General features: G+C 33.4%; 1 protein-coding gene across 2 annotated transcripts; it reads left to right on the top strand.

Annotated features, from left to right (window-relative positions):
- The first annotated feature begins 7,023 nt into the window (after nt 1-7,023).
- LOC110775016 (uncharacterized) lies at nt 7,024-10,434 on the top strand. 2 transcript variants are annotated; one of them, XM_021979620.2, is made up of 6 exons: nt 7,024-7,201; nt 7,772-7,949; nt 8,595-9,194; nt 9,290-9,725; nt 9,839-9,920; nt 10,088-10,434. In XM_021979620.2, the coding sequence occupies exons 1-6, from the start codon at nt 7,172-7,174 to the stop codon at nt 10,292-10,294; spliced, it is 1,533 nt and encodes a 510-aa protein (XP_021835312.1). In that variant the 5' UTR covers nt 7,024-7,171; the 3' UTR covers nt 10,295-10,434. The 2 variants fall into 2 exon arrangements, with proteins under 2 accessions (XP_021835312.1, XP_021835313.1); XM_021979621.2 differs by lacking the exon at nt 7,024-7,201 and adding an exon at nt 7,246-7,577.
- The last annotated feature ends 2,702 nt before the right edge of the window (nt 10,435-13,136 follow it).

Genomic DNA, 13,136 nt, shown 5'->3' with positions numbered 1-13,136 from the left:
GAGATTAAGGAGAAGAGAAGTTACTAAATGCTTGAAGAATATTGAACTTGAAAGCAAAACTTGAATTAATCTTGAATTTCTCTCACTAGAATTTGCAACTAACTTTATGAAAATAATAAAATCAAAAACTATGTTTCCAAAAAGTAGAAGTTTAAATTCCTAAAAAGGGCCATCTCGCGCCGACGTGCGGGCGCACATACCCTTGTGCGAGCGCATCAAGAAGTTCGTGTGGGCTCACAGAAATTCTGTGCATCCACACAGAGTGACGATTCAGAAGCTAAGTACTATGCGAGCGCACATAATTCTTGTGCGGGCGCACAAGCTTTCTTTTCAACCATTCCTTTTCCAGCCCTTGTGTGGTCGCACATTTCTTTTGTGTGGGCGCATGAACAACTTGTGCGGGCGCGCCGTTGATTCTCGTGCGAGCGCGCACTTTTGTCAGTTACTCCCAAAATCTGGCATCAGGTCTGTGCGAGCGCACAAATTTTCTGTGTGGGCGCACAGACTGGAATCTTCCTCTATGACTCTTTTCCTTCAGTGTGCAAGCACACGGAATTCCTGTTTGATCGCACATGCCTGATTCTTGCACAATCTACCCTTGAACTCCACGTTTTCTGAATATATACCTATAAAAGAACAAGGTGGAATAAAGCATATAAATGGCACTAAAACTACACAAAAATCACACAAATCATAATAAAAACGATAAGAAATTAAATCCTAAGCTAAGAGTGACATAAATGCCGCTCATCACACAATTAAATAATAAGTTGGTTAAGAATCGTGATGCCCCTATATTTGAGATATTTTACCAACTTAGGGGGAGAAGAATTGGAGTAAGTTGGAAAAATTGCAAAAATTGAATTTATAAGTTGATCCCTATAATGGTAATTGAAAAGTTATATGCCAACTTTTGTCTATATTATCAAGATATGTTGCACATATATGATTAGATTTGTATACAGTTACAACCCATTCAGAGGCATAGAGAGATACATTTTGGTCATAGTGATAGTGATATTATGTGCATACATTGAGATAGATCTTGCTAATTTTTCCTTTAATCACTACACCTGGAGTGTAGATTGTATGATCAGTTCCAATTTAAGATTTGTTATATGAAAAGATAGTGCAGTTGACAATCTTGAGACTTTTGAATAATAATAATAATAATAGTAATAATAATAATAATAATAAATAATAATAATAATAATAATAATAATAATAATAATAATAATAATAATATTAATACCATAGTGTATGAAATGCCCCAAAAGTGATACAGATATGTGAATTATAATAGATGGCCTATGATATGAGAAAAACTAAAATGGTACCAATTGGAAATGTATTCAGATATCATTGTAAAACAACATGCAAACTGTATTTTGGAAGAATTATATGATACCGGTATATGATGGAACCGATGAATAATTTGCATATGCATGAAGGAATGGACTTGTGAATAAGGGATCTGAATTATATATGCCCATTATGATGTTGACATAATGATAACGATCATTGGCTTATCATGGACCAGAAGTCCAACGAAATATAAATAATGATGAGCAAAAGTTTATCATGGACCAGAAGTCCAGCAAATAAAATGGATTTTTAAATCCACACTTTACAGTGTCTTACATTTTTAAGTCTTACATTCATGTGCATGTTTAAGTTGTAGGTAAACGCATCATTCATCATGCATTTAGTTTGTTTATATTTTATCATGGTATGATTTTGATTTATCCAGTTATAATTTCATATTGCATGAACAAGTTTCAAAACTATTATGATCCCGCATATGAATATCATCCAAAGAATGGTAAAACAAATTTACAAAATTTATAAAAGAGGCTTCTACTCCATTTGACTAATAGTTGCGAAACAAACATATAATGTTGTTTTGATAGCATGTTGTGAATCATGAAAATTAAATAAGAAGAGTTCCTGAAGAACTTATACATGATGTTCTTAAACATCTTGCCCTTTACGTTTTGCATATGAATGTCACAACATTGATGTTATCAAACAAACTTCTTAAAGAGTGTTTTTGGAATGTCGTCTCAACCAGTAGTTTGAGCACCTCAGAGTTATGAAATATACATATTAATTTATTCATGAAAAAATTATTGTATAGATATGAATTATCTTAAAATATAAGATAAAGGTATATAATGTCCTTACAATGGACGATGATATTGTTATTTGTCATGTATTTCCATGAAAGCATATGACCAAAGAAAGCTTGATCATTATTGATCGAAAACTAATTTATGACCTCCATAATAAGGTATATATGTCCAATATGTATGGATAAGTTTTGTACAAGAAAACGAATTTATTCAGGTGAAGCTAAAATATTATTATATTATGCATCGGGAAAATCAAAAACAAATTTATCGAATAAGATAGATAAAAGCACATGATCATACAAGTATTATTTTTAAAATATTGGTGATATAAATATTCACCTCATATGTTCAAGTGAAGAACTGAAGATTCAAGTTAAACTTTGGAGAATCAATTTTCAAGGAACTCCATGCTGATACATTTGAGAAGTTACTCAACAATATTGGATTGATTGCACTAGAAGATCTCAAATGATGTATTCATCAGGGGGAGAAATACGGGTTGCACTCTTTTTCCCTAAACTAAGGTTTTGTCCCATTGGGTTTTCCTGGTAAGATTTTTAATGAGGCAACATCTCAAGCGTATTATGAAGAATGGTGTACTCTTTTTCCTTCACTAGGTTTTTATCCCACAAGGTTTTCCTATTAAGATTTTAACGAGGCATAATCTTCAATAATGGACATCCAAGGGGGAGTGTTATGAAATATTATGTGGATGCGCGCCCATTATACCCCTAGTATCTTTCCGAAATATTTTAGATCTAAGGTTTATTGTTCTCCAAGAAAACCCTATTCTATTGTATGTATATATACGCTATTGTTCAAGGAATAAAATACACAGTTGTTTCTCCCTATTTCTCCCCTCTTCCTCTTTATTTCACAACATAACTGTTACTATTACTAGTACTAATACTATTAGTATTATTATTATTTGTATTTATTTTTTGTATATGATTTTTTATTTAGTATTCGTTATGCACGATTCATTGTTTAATACTAGTCTTCGATGCACGCGATGCGTGCGAATATAAGAATAAATAACATGTAAAAAGTATAATATACATGTGATGTGTGCGAATATAAGAAACATATAAGTTAAATAGAGCCGAACGCATATAAACAGATTGATTAAAATTGTAAGAATTTATTTAAGGGGATAGATTTATGAAAATGCTTCTTTGGGCTTTTTTCTATTCGGTAGGTTGTCATTATATTCTCTATTCTATAAGTGTGGAAGATATTTCAGTAATCCAAGAGGGACACTAAAAGTGGATTTACTAAAATAGTCTCACCTCTTCACTTATATAATAGAGATTCATTATTCATTATTTATTATTTTATTATTTACTCCATTCGTTCTAAATATTAATCTTATTTTGAATTTTTCACCCGTTTTAACTCAATATTTTAACGTAAATATCTCCAAATACGTATGTTAAAATAATATAAAAATTGATATTTTGAAACTACACATTGAGACGAATAAAACAAGATCTAACATGAATATGTTTTGAAATACGTATGAAAAAGAAATTAGAACATTCTTTTCAATTATGAATAGTGTCAAGTTTTCAAGCAGGACTAATAATCAAGAACAAAAGGTGTATTATTTATTATTTATCATTTATTGTTCATTCAGTTCCATTAAGTTCAACTTAGTACAGTTTAGTTCCATTTAGTTTAGTTCAGCTCCATTCAGCCAAATAAAACTGAGAAGATCAGAGCCTAAATAGTGCTCAATTTTCCGATCATCAAATAAATGATAACGTTAAAGTGGTGTTTTATACATTTCAATAAACAAAATTAATACCTTCTTAAAAGTGTAATAATCGTTTACTTTTATACAATTTCAAAGTCATCGAATTGCATGACGAACATACTTACACAGTCAATGATAATTGGAATTTGGAAGAATTTGATGCCAATAAGAAAAACACATTAATAATGGAATAAAGTTGGAGAATTTAAAACAAAATTTCCTTGTTGTTTGAATAATCTTGATGTCAGTCAACAATGAAAAGTATTCATATTTATATTTATTATTTAGATTATGGTTATAAGTTAGTTCAAAACATGCAAAGAAAAATTCAAACTCGTGGCGTTGAAAGGAGTTCACAAACACCAAATCCACTCAACTATTTTCTGTATAAGAAAGAGTATGAACACAATAAATAAATAATTATGATTACGGCCAATTAATGTATGAAACGTTTAAAGTAGGACAAATTGTTTATTTAAAATTGACTACTGCCGAAAGGGAGGCAACATGTGAATATCGCAACAACTATACTTCAAACTACAAAGAATACAAACCGTACAAGACTACACAGATTTGTGATTTTTTGTCCGAATATTAACACATTACTTTTATTTTGTTTTCTTGTGCAGGGTTTAAATATTACTCCGTTTAGTAACTAAACTTTTTCCAATCTCTGCGCTAACTAAATGGCTTGTCCAAACCTCTGCCCTAAATACCGAGAGCTTGAGGTGTCAAATTCGGACAAACGGATCGGTTTCGGGTCGGGTTTATCGGTTTTGGGTCTGTTTATCGGTTCCGGTTTAAATGGGTTCATTAGATTATCGGGTTGGGTTGAAAAATTAACGGTTCGTTTGGATTCGGGTTGGTTGACACGGGCATATCGAGTTGGGTTTATGTCGGTTCGTGTTAATATCAGGTCGGGTTCATGTCGGTTCGGGTCATATTGGGTCGGGTTGTAAACGAGTTTATTCGGGTTGTAAACGAGTTTATACGGGTTGTATGGGGTCGAATTCATATCGGGTTTTATCGGGTCGGGTCAGGCCGGGTCGGATTATTGTCGGATCGGGTCATGTCGGTTCGGATTGGAGCACGTCGGGTTGTAAAAGGATTTAGCCGGGTTGTTACAGGTTCATATCATATTGGGTCGGGTTCATGTCTGGTCAGGGCAATTTAGATACAAATTATAAACAATATCGGGTTAGTACTAAAATCACAATTTTCAATACGTTTATATTATAATATGAATGTCTTAATTAAAAGACAACAACGATAACTAAATTTTAAAAGTGTTAAATTTTAAGACAAGTAGAGTTAATGAGTATATAGTACTTCCTCCGTCCCTTAATACTTGCACCGCTTTCCTTTTGAGGCCGTCCCTTAATACTTGCACCGTTTCTATAAATGGAAATTTATACCAATATTATATTATTTCTCACACTTACTTACTAACCCCACCTACACCCATATTCCCTATAAAAAAATCATTTAAAAATTCACACCCCACCCACCACTCTCCACCTCTTACACATTTCCCACTAACTATATTAAAAAATATCCCACTATCAACTAACACCCATTAAATTAATAAGTCATTTCAAATATTTTAAACTCCGCACCGGTCAAACCGGTGGGAGTATTAAGGGACGGAGGGAGTATACGACTTAGTCTTATCATGGATAACGATGAAATAATGAATAATAGAATTTGTCACTTCGTATTTATGAAACATTAATTGATGAAATAATAACTAATAACGTTGTAATTAATAATCGATAATGAGAACGAACGTACTCAATTTGTAAAGATTTTAAAAACAAGTTTACCATATATTAATACTAGTTTAGAGCCCGTGCAACGCACGGCTATTACTAAAATAATTTATTATTTTAATAGTAACTAAAAGACTTGTGATATTAGGAAAACATGAAAGTAAAAAGGATATATGAAAAAGTATAAATTCAAAGTTGTGTAAAAAAAATATTCAAATGAACTAAATTTGCATATTACTATACAAAGTTAAAATTATAGTCGTTTGCTTGTATGTAGAACGATCTAACAACGTTAACCAAACCCGAATGACTCAAGACTAATTTTCGAAAAGACCCGAGCATAACCGAGTTAGTCAAATACAACATATTTTGAATTGAGTAAAATCTTGATAAATAAACTTATATGTTAGTCTACTTACTATGTATTATTATTTTAATTAACATTCTTACTTATCAGTTACCATGTACTATATTATTAATAGTAGACTAACATTAAAATTTCATTTATCAATATTTTTATATTTCTTATTAGATTAAAAGTTATAATAATACATAAATAAAATTATATCATACATGATAAAATAATATTGATTTAGTTTTCCTCCAATAATATATTATGAAGTACACATCTATGGTAATTAAAATATATTTTTATTATAGTTTTCTAATAAAAACGTAATGTAACTTATATATTTTAAAGTAAAAAAATAAATTTTAAAAAATTTTCGGGAAAAAATCGCACCAGGAAATGACATGTGTAATTTCTGGTGTCTCTTTTAGTATATAGTAATATATTAGTTTAAACAGCAACGAGACTAACATGTTCAACAGCAAAACGAGACAAACAAGTTCAATTGTTAAGGAATTAAGTCGATTAAGTTAAATCAACATGTATCTTGAAATAGTTCGTGTTGTAAACGGGTTACCGGTTGTAAACGGTTCGGTTCGAAACAGTCCGGGTTGTAAAAGTTCCGGGTTTAAACAATTCGGGTTGTAAACGGTCCAGGTTGAAACAGTTCGGGTTGTAAACGGTCCGGGTTGAAACAGTTCGGGTTGTAAACGGACCGGGTTGAAACTGTTCGGGTTGTAAATGGGTTTTTTCTGGTTTGAAACAGTTCGGATTGAAAAAAATCGAGTCATTTACGGATTTTGGGTCCATTCGATTCGGGTAGAAACGTTTCGGATTCTCGCATGACAGTTTGTTATCGAGTTTGGATCTTAATCGGTTTAATATTTTCGAGACGGTTCAAGTTCGGGTTGAAAAGGGAAACACATCATATTGAGGGAGGTGGAAGTCAAAGGGGTGACGAGGGTGGTCAAAAGATGGGAACCCCCACTTTTAGGTGGCCTCTCACACTCTCCCCTCGTGTCTGTTTCACTTAATAAAAACACATCTATTCTACTTTCTGTGTCATCCAATCCACTCCAGATCCTCTCCTTCTCTCTCTTCTCTCTCAGACTCGTACACTTTTAGTCACAAACAAACACAATAGATCGATCAACACAGTGTTTTAATGGACTACGAAAGAATTGATAAACCTCAGGTCAGTTCCACCCTTTTTTTTCTTCAACTTTTTGTTTTATTATTTTGGTTAGGTGGGGGAATTATTTGAATTTGACTTGCACTTTTCAACCATTTTGATTTCAGCTCGTCCATCGTAGTGCCATTTTTTAGATATTTTTATGAACCAATTATCATTGCAGTCAAATTGCTTTTTGGGAATTTGTTGAGTGGATTTGTTTTATTTGGTCTTAATTTATTATTCTTACTAAGTGATTTGATGAGTAGGAGGATGAATTCAAATTTAACTTAGATTCTTCATTCCTTTAATCATTTCGAATGATTTCAGACACGCCATTTCACCCTCTCTCCCGAATAATTAGTCATGCCAATCAGCCAATGTAATTTGAATGAGTGAGGTGACAATTAAATTCAACGAGTAGTCAGTTGATACTGTAATTTGAAGGAGTGTGGAGGAAATTTTTTAGAATTTATTTTTGTTTGTGAATGGGATTTTGTCTTGATTTCAGTAAATAAATACAGTCAAATATTATTTGGGAATGTGGGAAATTTTTGGCTAATAATTAAATGTTTATTTTTGTGGGTATTGCAGACTGGTATAATATCTCCTAGTAAACTGAGAGCAAAGTTAATGGGAGTAACCCACCAAAAGAAAAAGGATGGGTCAAATTGTAATTCATCAAGAACCTCTCCTTCAAGACTTGAAGACTCTGAGTTTGTTAACAACAGCTTGCTTTCCTCCAATAATGATGCTCATTTTTATGACTCGGGTATGTTTTTCTTATTTTGTACTCCCTCCGTTTCTTTTTGTTTGTTGCGTATTTCTTTTATGGTGTTTCACAATGTTTGTTACGTGTGAGAATCTTTCTTTTTATAAACTTATTATATTATCATTTTTTGTGAGTCTTTTAATTTTAATTGGTCCAATTTTATCAACTCATTAAATTTCTTTACAATTTACCAAGTATGTTAAGTTAGCAATCTCTGTGCTTTCATTTTGATAAATAAAATAATCTTATTGGTTGTTGTAATGATTAGTGGATTGAAGTTTTACTTGAGTTTATTTTCAGTAAAAAAATAAAAAGAATCTTTATTATACGTTAATAAACGTGTAAAAGTTCAAACATAAAGAAACGGAGGGAGTATTTTATATTTTGTATACACCCTCAGTGCAATTAATAGTGACAGATACTATTTTGGATGTCCACTGAAATTTGAACATTTTGGCATTTCATAGTTGAATTTGCAAACATATTCCACTTAAACGGAGTGGCAAACGCAAACAACAATAGTTTATGAAATGTCTAATATGTTGTATAAAATAAGGGTAATTAGGCTAGGACAGCATAATTAGTGAGTAAACATTTTAAATGAATTAACATTATCTATGCTGCTGTTGTGTCCTTATATAACAGGTATAAGTCTAGAACCTCCACAGAAATTGAGTGGGCAAACAATTTCAAGTTCGTTACAAAATCAGAATCATTGCCCGGCAAGAGAAAAAATGGATTCGAGTAATGTTAAGGTACACCAAACGGCTAGAAGTGATAGTGGGAATTCAAGTGCAGTCCACCCTTTGAAATGTAATGAAGATGAGAATCTTGATTATGACAGTAATGCTAGTTCATCAAGCTTTGAGTTCCATAATGGGGAAAGAAGAGCACATAGATCCTTAACACGGTCACTCTCTAGGCCTACGTCTTCTAAGTGGAATGATGCTGAGAAATGGATAATGTGTAAGCAAGTCAATCAGAGTAATAATTCTAAGAGCCTTAGCTCGCAAAATGGAGGTCCCCGTTTGAGTGGAATCAACATGGTTAGGGTAGCTCCGGAGTCTGCTAGCTATAGACTGCCAGAAATGAAACCGAATGAATTTTGCCAACTTACAAGTCAGATTAGTTTAGAAAGGTTCAGTCTTGCTCACCCTGGACTTGAATCTATTCCTGTTCAATCAAATGAAAGCAAGGATTTGAGACAAGTTGGCAATGTGATGAATTCAGCACATGAGGTCGCAGGTATAAAAAAAATCTTGTCTATGCAGTATTTTGGATTTTTGAGTTTTATGGTGGAATTTGTTATATTCATCAATTGTGTTATTGTACTAATGTAGGGTGCCCTGGTATTAGAGAGATATCAATGAGGGATATGGGAACAGAAATGACACCAGCCACAAGTCTAGAGCCTTCAAGAACAGCCACACCTAATGGGTCTTTAACCCCGTTTCGCAGTCCCACGTCATCTATTCCATCCACTCCTCGAACAGGGGAACCAACGTGTACTCCTGTTGAGCATACATTTGATATTAATACACAACAACTAACTGAGAAAGGTGATAAACAGTTATCAGAACAAGAGCTCAAAGTTAAGACTAGGAGAGAAATTGTAGCCCTTGGTGTTCAGCTTGGCAAGATGAATATAGCTGCTTGGGCAAGTAAAGATGAGAAAGACAAAATCTCTTTGCCTGACGAACTTGAACTTGAACATATTCAAAACCAGAAACGCGCTGCTGCTTGGGAAGAGGCCGAAAAATCAAAGCATGCTGCAAGGTCTCTTACATTGCTCCATCACTTGGATTTTTATACTTGATAAATATTCTTGTGGGAATTCTAGTCATTTGGGGAAACTTTATCTCACCAGTAAAATGCTAATTTAATATCAGGTATAGGCGTGAGGAAATCAAAATCCAAGCGTGGGAGAGCCAACAGAAACTGAAATTGGAGCAAGAGTTGAGGAGAATAGAGGTATATCCTATATCTGTAGCTATTTTCTCAAATCAAATCCCAACCTGCAAATATTATAGTGAATCATGATGTATTAAGATGATTGCATTGATATCCAATCTTTTGATTCCAAGTTAATGCTTAATTAGTTGCTTGACCTTTTCTGTTGTTATGAATATGATGATCAGGCTAAAGTTGAGCGGCTTAGAACACACTCTCAAGTGAAGATGATGAAAAAGATTGCCACGGCTAAGAAAAGGTCAGAAGAAAAACGAGTAGCAGCTGAAGCCCAGAAGAAGCGTCAAGCTGAGAAAACTGAAGCACAAGCAGAATACATCAGACAAACAGGTCGAACCCCATCATCCCATTATATATGTTGTGGTTTGTTGCGATAGATATTAAGAATTAGATTGCTTCTAAATCGTAGCTAGGGAGAAGATAATTTCCCCTAACATGAATACATGATCATTAATATTAGATGATTTCTTTGTACTCTTTGATTACTTTTTTTCTATCTATAATATTGATTTGAGGATCTCACCATCTATAATGTTTGCAAAACTGCACTGGGTTCCAGATTTTGTACTCTCAAACAAAGACTGTTACCTGTTTGATACGGAACACTCCTTTTGTCTTCATGTATGCAGATATACTCGGTTGGTAAAACTACTATTCCGTACTAGTAAGAAAGGTTGACGCAACATCACACGGGACATCTCAAATGTCCATATCCATACTCCTACAAAAAATAAAAAAAGTGCGTCGATCAAAACTCAAACACACAACACAATCTCACTTGAAAGCAAATGAATTTCCAACTTAATACTACTGCTTCCATTCCAAAATTATAGTCTTGTTTGACTAAAATCACAGATTTTAAGAAAAGTGAAATATATTGTTTGGAAAAGTGGAAAAGTGTATGAAAAAGTAGAATATGGGGATGGTGCTATATGTACTCCTAGAGTACATGGAATCTTGTACATCATGTCATTCATTGGCTGAAATGGCATCTTTAAAGATGTCTTCCTTTTTTAAAATTTCTCAAATTTTCAAATTTAATTTCAAATTTGAATTTCAAATTTTACACAGATTACAATAAACTTAATTAATGCATTATTTTTTTTTCATATTTTTTTTTCAACAGGAGAGAGAAAACATATTTTTGGGTTAATTTTTTTCATCCATTCTCAGTGTTCCCTCCCGTTCTTCGTGATCTCCTCAGTTCTTGGTGTTTGATTTTCTTCTGTTCTTCATATTCTTCCTTTCTTCACGTTCTTCCTTGAATTAAAGTTTTTGGTTGAATTAAAGTTTTTGTAATTAAACTTTGATTTTCTTATGTTCTTCATAAACCCAGATTTATGAACCCAGATTACGGTTTAGGGTTTTGGCGGTTGTGGTCTTCGACCCAAGGGCGGTTGTTGGAGTCAAACCACGACGGCGGTGGGTCGTTGGTGTTCTTATTTCCGGCCGGAATCTAGGGTAAGAGGGGTAATATTAGAAGGAAAAAGAAATAAGAGATTCGAAAGAGAAGGGAGGTTTGTTCAGGGTGGTGATGACGGTGATGGTAAGGCGGTCAGTGAGGAAGTAGGCGGCGGGTTGGGAACCCAGATGAATAACCTAGATCTTAAAGTTCTTCAATCTTTTTTTTATATGCCTCTGATTTAACGGGATCATTTAAAAAATAATGAAATCAAGGTAAATTGAATATACGGGGTCATTTGTTTTATAGAATCAAAAAAAGTGATTCTAATACAATTATGGCAGCCATAGATAAAACAATTTACTTTACCAAAGGTTATGTGCTGATACCCCTTGCCTCAATGGTCACTGCAATGCTTCCTATATTTCTTTCAGCCTGCGTGGCGTGTTCGATCCCTGATATCAACAATCTTTTTTTCATTTTAACTCTGAATAAGAATTTACGGGATCTTTTTAACTTTAAGGAAATCAAAAGGTGATTTTTTAAACACTGACTTAATTTATGGTTTCGTAAATTAACAAATTGTAAATTTGAAATTAAGGGATCATATTCGTTTTCTAGAAATCAAACAAAAATGAACTGTTCTCATTCAAATAGATAAATAAAATAATGTTACAATATTGTATGTGCTGATACCCCTTGCTACAGTGGTCACTGCAATGCTTCCTATATTTCCTTCAGCCTGCGTGACGTGTTCGAACCCTTGGAGCAACGTTTTGTCTTCATTTTAACTATGAATAAGATTTTACGGGATCTTTTTAACTTTAAGGAAATCAAAAGGTGATTTTTTAAACACTGAAAATATAAGCGAGAAACAGCAAGCTATGTAACACCCTAATAATTCCTTGCTTTTATAAAACCATTTTCCAACTTAAAATAAATGAATTACTAAAGCATTACCGCCACCGTGATAACGGTTAAGGCTATTACCAGAATTACGCAGCGGAATTAAATGTCAACTAACTTTTAAAAACAATAATTAATAAAATATCGAGGCCTCCTACAATTTGGAACCATAATGGCCCAAAACCCAAAGTATAAATAATCCAAACATTTCAAACATAATTAAAATATTAAAGAAAATAGTTTCAAAAGACGAAAACATGCAACTCTCTCAATCATCCCAAGCCACATGATTTCGATCGTACTTGATCTACCAACCTGCTATATTAATCTACTCCCAACCAATGCAAGTGCAAATGATGGATCATCATAGGGTCATTAAGGCAAAGGCCATGACCGGAAACACACAAAACACGTAGTCAGCAAAAGCTGAGTACTTACAAGCATAGAGTAATGAAACTAAGCATGCATCACTCACTAAATACTAACCAACATGCAAAAGCCATATAATAACAATTCAAACAATCATGAGATACAAGACTCGACTCTTGACTCGACTCTTGACTCATAATTTAATTAGAATAAGCTTCGAACGGGCCAAAAGAATAATCCACAAAGGGAAAAGGTGATGGGAGTCAACCAAACACCAAATATAATGATAATAAAATCGGGCCATACCGAGTGTCGGGCCATACCGACGAAATTCCTGCGCATAATATAAATGAAACAACGTCTTGTATCATTAGTAGGAGTACGTGAAGGAAATAATGCCCTTGGTCCAAGTATGCATTCTATGTTAAGTCTAATAAATGCGGTTCAGTATTAATTAACAAGTTAATAATTCAGTGAGATCAAGTGAGCTGAATGCCTAGCTAGAGGCCGCTTCAGTTCAAGTGGAATTAATGATATTAATC

This window comes from Spinacia oleracea, chromosome 5 (assembly GCF_020520425.1).
Source record: "Spinacia oleracea cultivar Varoflay chromosome 5, BTI_SOV_V1, whole genome shotgun sequence".
NCBI classification, from domain to species: Eukaryota; Viridiplantae; Streptophyta; class Magnoliopsida; order Caryophyllales; family Amaranthaceae; genus Spinacia; species Spinacia oleracea.
The sequence above is the reverse complement of the archived record's forward strand: the minus strand, read 5'-3'. Positions and strand labels throughout refer to the sequence as shown.